We start from the raw sequence: 6,388 nt of genomic DNA on the forward strand, positions 1-6,388 counted from the left end.
TCCTTAGTTTCATCATCTAACTTTAATTAATTTACATCATTGTGTAGACTCAAAAAATAAGGTGCAAAAGATGAATGATTGCCAATATAGCAAGCATGGACTCGGGTTGTAGGATTGTATCTAAGGGTGGTGATTTATGATCGGACCCATGAATGATCTCCTTTAAATAGGTTTGGGTTTAACATAAATGAGCTTGAGTCATAAAAATGGATTGTCTATTTAGATCTATTTATTAAATAGATTATATTCAAATTTAGACTTTCAACCCATTTAATCTGTTTTAACTCGTTTGATAATTGGATTGGATCATAACCTGTTTTAGACCTATTTGATATATTTAATTTGTTTAAAATATACTTAATCTATTTATGACCTATTTAACATGTATAATTCATTTAAGCTAACATGACATATTTAATAAATGAATTTTATTGGTTGGATCGGATTATTTGTTTAATAAATAAATTAGGTTCACATCTGAATTTTTTATTCGTTCAATAAACAGGTTGGATTTGGATTGATAAATTTTTTATCCGATCGACATTCTAAGCAATCAAACCTGATTGCCATCTCTAGTTATATCTTTGCTTGAAAGAATAATTGATCTTTTTATTTTCATATTGGACTGCATAATAGCTATTATGAAGCCTGTGCAAGTAGATGAAAGAGAGAGTTTGAAGTATTTTGAGATATATACAAGATATGCTCCAATAGTTGATGTTAGGAAAAAAGAAGATCAATCATTCTTTTCGCACAAAAAATACAATCTGAACCCTGCAACCATTACATGTTAAATAATGCAATTGTAGTAGAGAGTAGCGCAAGCATTACAGTTTCAAACATGAGGCCTTCCAACTACTTCGCCATCTGAACTCCCTCTACCTCATGTCCTTTCCCTGCCCTCCCCTCTTATATCCTTCCCCTCCTCCTTTCCACTCCCTTTCCATCCTCCTCTGGCCTCACTTACCCTCTACCCATCAACAAACCATGAGGCCAGGAAATGCCCTCCTCCTCCTGCTTGCGAGCTCCTCCTCTCTCCTTCCCCTCGTCTCCCCCGTCAGCATTCCTGATTTCCGCCCCTTCCACCCTCGTAAACCCCTTCCCCCCGTCAACCCTCTCATCATCCCCTTCTGCAACAAGACCGACTATCCCAAAATATGCATCAACTCGGCTCGCTATTTTAGCCATGAGTTTCCATCTATTGATATCACCAACATGTTCAACATCATGGCTAGGGCTCTTAAAGATCGCATCAGATTCATTCAAGAGAAGGCTCTCGCCATGTCCATCAACCAAAAGGATGCTTCGGTGCGTGGGAGCATTAACGAGTGTATCATTCTGTACAACAATGCACTTGATGACTTGAGCACAGCGATGGTGGGATTCGTGACACGCGACAAAGGGATGTTCGAGACCAAACTCAACTCGGTGATCACAATATTCAAGACTTGCAACAAAGTCTTCAATGGGAATCCCCATCTGCTGTTGAAGGAGGATGAGAGGTTAATAAAGATGGCGAGCAACAGCATCGCCATCGGTAAATTATCCTTTTAAGGAAGAGTAAGGTAGGAAAGCTGTTTCTATCTGTGTGCTTTTAATTCTTTCACGCATCTTTTTAGTGCTTCATTTATTTATACATATTTATATATATGTAATTAAAGAGATGGAAAGAAATGCTTGGAGTTTATAAGATTATGAGTTGAAGAAGTGGATCATAGGTGGGCTTTCGTTGCATTCTATTTTCTTGTTTAATTTCCTCCATTATTTAAATTGCAAGGGTTATGGGTGTTTGCGGAGTATAGGAGGACAATTGCTTCCCATAACCATAATTTTTCTCCTACATCAATCAATGTATAAGTCGATATGTATAAGTGTTGATAATTTTCATTAGCCTTTTGATTCTCCAAATAACTGTTTGTGTTGATTATATTAGCATGAAAAATACAATAAATTTCTCATATTTTATTATGATATGGTATGAATTTTTTATATTCTTTGTTTGGAGTCAGGCATCGACATTGTTAATTTTGGACTCATGTTGCACCCTTGGTTTGCAGAGGACATTGCCCAAGAACCGATCTCTTGCATGGGTAGATCAATAGTTATGATGGGACAAATTCAAATGTGTCATGTTTTGTAGCAGCAACATTTGAATTTTTATGGGCATTTAAAAGGTTGTCAAGCTTGAATTATGGATCAAGATAGTGGACATGTTATGAAGAGTAGTTATGAGATCCTAGCTGCTTGGACATAGATATACCAAAATATGGGTGGGTTAAGTGGATGTTTAGTGTCATACTCATTTACATCAAGTTCTTGCACTGAAGATAGTGATAGGATGGTCCTTCTTTCTTTCTCCATCCCCTAAACAAACTAACTAAAATGCTCCTGCAAATGGATTGTCACGTTGAAGACAAGCAACCACAACTACTACTTGGAGCCCGTGGATTGAGAATTAAATCTTCTTGTTGATGTTCTTAAGTGTGAATATTTTGAGATGCATGAATGAGGATGATCATGCTTGCTCCTGCCTAATCATGCATCTCAAAGTATGCTTGTGTGGGCATGCATACATGAAAATCATGAAACAGACCTAATTTGACTTGGTTTAATTGTTCATTTAGTCGCTGCTTGAGTTTTTGAGCTGAGGTGGTTACAGGGCATCTTTTCTTTGGATTTTGCTAGGATACTTTTTATAATCTATGTAAGGTAATTTTTTTTTTAAATTTTTTCTTGCCATATATTGTAGAATGAATAGTCCTGGTGTCTTTTATGGTAACTAGCTATAGTTGCTAGAAGGTCCAAATGTGCATGACAAGAACCATAATTTGGACAAAAATCCAATGGTTATAATTCATATGATATCTATAGTAACTATTATAATTTGATCAATATTCAAGAGTTATATTTGATCCAGACGATAGTTTAATCTATTCTACATCTGTTCAAAAGGTAGGCAGCTTGTCCAAGCTTAGACCATTTTAGACAGACCCCAGCCTGATTTTTAAGCCCAATAGGCTGGGTCTGGCTCGAGTTACATCAACCAAGCCCAAGCTAGATTATTTGTAAAAGATATATAATTAGATATAGGCGTCGATCCTGATTTTCATTTTTCTTTTTTTTGGATGGAGAGAGGTGGGGGTTGTGTGGGTAACTTGTGCAGGTTTAATCTTTTCAAATGATAGTCAACATCAATAGGACATCAGGAGATAAGAGGAGTGGACGGCGATCGAGCGTCAGGAGAGGAAGTCGAGAGAGAGACAAGCGAGAGATTGAATAAGAGAGAGGAAAGAGGGAGAGAATACAGAGAGGGGCAGAGTAATTAGTAGTAAGATAGATAATTTGTTAGGAGCAGATTGAGGTAAATCTTGAATACCTATTAATAACCAACAGATAGGTTGAGTCTTCATTTTTTTAATCAAAAAAATTTAAAAAGTAGATTGAGGTAAATTTTGATAATAATCAACAGATAGGTTGAGTCTCCACTTTTTTGATCAAAAAGAATTTAACGAAGCATCATGACAATCCTCTTTTCTTTATATCAGATCTAATTTTTTTCGACGATAATCAGTATCAATAGGACATCTGGATAGAAAGTCACGGAGGGAGTGGGGAGTGGACATTAGGGAGGAAGTTGAGTTAGAGTATGAGAGGGTGGGCAGGGGAGGAGAGAGAAAAAGCAGAGTGGGGGGATCTTTTATGCATTTAGAGTAATAAGCAAGCATCAGGAGAGGAAGCCATTAAGAGATAAGGGGAGTGGATGATGATCAGGCATTAGGAGAGAAACTCGAGTGTGAGGATTTGTGTAGATGTATATTTAGTTCCATATTGATTATTCGCTAGAAAAATCTTGAGCACTCATACAAGATCAAGAAAATCAAATAATATTTATCGACTAGTCTTTTTGGATGAAGTCCTGGATTATTATAATGGCATCAAAGTAGATCTGCTCCATAATTTGTGAACTAGAGAATACTGCAGTATGAATTTATTAGGCTAATCACGAGTCGATCATGATATTTATGAATGAATGTACGGATTTAACTTTTAGCATGGTGAGAACATCAGGACTTAAATGAAAAAATTATGTGAAGATCCATGCAGATTGATTGTACATCAAGAGAGAGAAACAATGGAGAGGTTGAATGAGAGAGAGGAAAGAGGAAAAAAATAGTAAGAGAGATAAAGTAATTAGCAGTGATATAGATAATTTGTTAGGAGCCAATTGAGATAATTTTTTTTGAATACCCATTAATAACCATTAGATAGGATGAGACCTCAATTTTTTTATCAAAAAAAAAAAAAACAAAGAAACACCATGAAGATCCCATTTTCTTTGTTTCATAGTGTGAGACTCGGCCAACTTGACTCAATCAAGCCAAGTCAACCCACCCTGATAAGGTTGGGCATAAGCTATAGGTTGCTGATAAAATATATTTTATTAGAATATGTACTGCATCACATGCCAACTTATTGATGAGTTTGAAGCATGATATAAAGGTTCTAAACTAACCAACCAAAATGCTCCTCCAAATGCATCTATGATGTGTAGAATAAAATAATCTATGTTATTGGTTCCAAGTACTGACATATGGGCCAGTGATAAAGTATTATTATTGGTGCTTTCTTGAAAATGTAAAGTGAGATCTAACAGATGTGATTATCCAAAAATTTGGTTTCTTCTTTCGCACTCATTCTATTGAGATCTACAAGGACCAGAGGAAGTCAACTACTCTATCCTCCAAATCTAACTCCTACAAACTATATAGAATGATGATATTGTCGAGCACCCCGAGGGAAGGCTAGCGACTTGGAATTGCTTGCTGCTACTCACTTTATAGCATATTGTTAGTTTAAAAAATGACTTCTCGATGGCCCCCTCAAATTTAAAAGTTCCATTGCATATTTGTAGACCATTAGGGTGAGAGGGTCTTTTGTTTTTGAGTGGACAAAGCAAGGCAAATTTTCATCTTTTATATGAAAAATGATTGAGGTGCATGCTTGCATCACTTAGCAACATAGCATGCAATATTAGTCCCTAATGTATCTTCCTAATTCTCATGAGTCACACTAATCAAGTCAGAATGTGAGGCAAAGAAAATTTTCATCTTCATAAAACAAATATTCTCTAGCATCACTTCTTACATATAAAATTTGCATATTAGATTAAATTTCTTCATACACCACTCACATCTATTTGGAGGATGATAAGTATGTGAGTTAGCTTAGAAATTAGAATGCTTTCTAAAGGGCTTGACCTTGTTTAGCTTTTACAAGAAAAGGACAATTACATATATTCCAAACTTAATCAGCTGAAATTGGAGAGAGACAATAATATCATTGTGACATGGGTAGAAATCCCACCACTATATGAAAATTCTAGGTCTGAGTCTACGTTGGATTTATAGAAAATAGCTTTGATTTTGATATGATGCTCTTATATAATATTTTATTAAATACAAAATAATTTTTGATCTTTCATGAACAAGGGTATTTTAGTAAATTATGAAGTTATTAGTTATTGATAAGTTAAAGAGAATAAATCTTGCATGATCTCCATTGGAGCCATATAGGCTGCCCTCCTTGACCTCAGATACCAAGACCTCATTGTCACTGCCACCAAAGAGGACTAATTTGCCTTCTCTCCTCCTTGCCCTCTCTCTCCTTGAGGCCCTAAATCCAAGACAAGGTCTACTTCAATCCCTTCCTCTCAAGCATAGACAAGAGGATCTTCTCCTTGCCGCTTGTGGTTTATTCTAGGTCATGCTCACTATTGATTCAACAATCTCATTATTGGTTATGGTAAGAAGCTTTAAATTGACAATCAAGAAGGAGAATTGGTAGAGACAGAGAAAGAAAAGGGAGATTGTGGCTTTACTACCACATGCTTCTAGGGCCTCCAGTGGTGCCACAGGCTCATGGGCCTCCTGTAGATCTCCTCCATGCCATTGCCTCTAGGTTTCTCTTAGCTTTGTTGATGAAAAGAAGTGAAAAAAGGAGGCTGTGACTGCTCCAAGGGCCTAGCCAATATCGTATTTACTTTTTACAAATGATTGCCTCTTGCTAGGTCAGACTTGATTACAGAATATGATGATTTTCAGAAAGATCCTAGAGGATTATCATTCTATCTCTGGTCAGAAACTCAATCTCCTTAAGTTATATGTATATTTTAACTCAAAGGTCAAGCCCCAGCTGAAACATGCAGTTAGGAAGTATCTGGGGATCATTGAGCAAACTGGAATATACGCACTATTTGGATGTGCCCATCACCAACCGAAGGCTTCACAAATCTGAGTGTGTGGATGTTGAGCTTAGGATCAGGGAGTGACTCAAGGGTTGGCAATCTGTATCTTGATCTATGTTGGGCAAGATGATCTTGACGAGATCT

At 36.5% G+C, this 6,388-nt stretch overlaps 1 protein-coding gene across 1 annotated transcript; it reads left to right on the forward strand.

The window, feature by feature from the left end:
* The first annotated feature begins 949 nt into the window (after positions 1-949).
* LOC105045023 (uncharacterized) lies at positions 950-1,903 on the forward strand. The gene has a single exon (XM_073256966.1). It carries the CDS (start codon positions 988-990, stop codon positions 1,552-1,554), a length of 567 nt encoding a protein of 188 aa, XP_073113067.1. The 5' UTR covers positions 950-987; the 3' UTR covers positions 1,555-1,903.
* Positions 1,904-6,388: the final 4,485 nt, after the last annotated feature.

Source organism: Elaeis guineensis, chromosome 5 (genome assembly GCF_000442705.2).
Source record: "Elaeis guineensis isolate ETL-2024a chromosome 5, EG11, whole genome shotgun sequence".
Taxonomy (NCBI): Eukaryota; Viridiplantae; Streptophyta; class Magnoliopsida; order Arecales; family Arecaceae; genus Elaeis; species Elaeis guineensis.

Excerpts from the sequence above, each read along its gene's own strand:
- LOC105045023 (XM_073256966.1), top strand. The coding sequence starts at position 988 with ATGAGGCCAGGAAATGCCCTCCTCCTCCTGCTTGCGAGCTCCTCCTCT.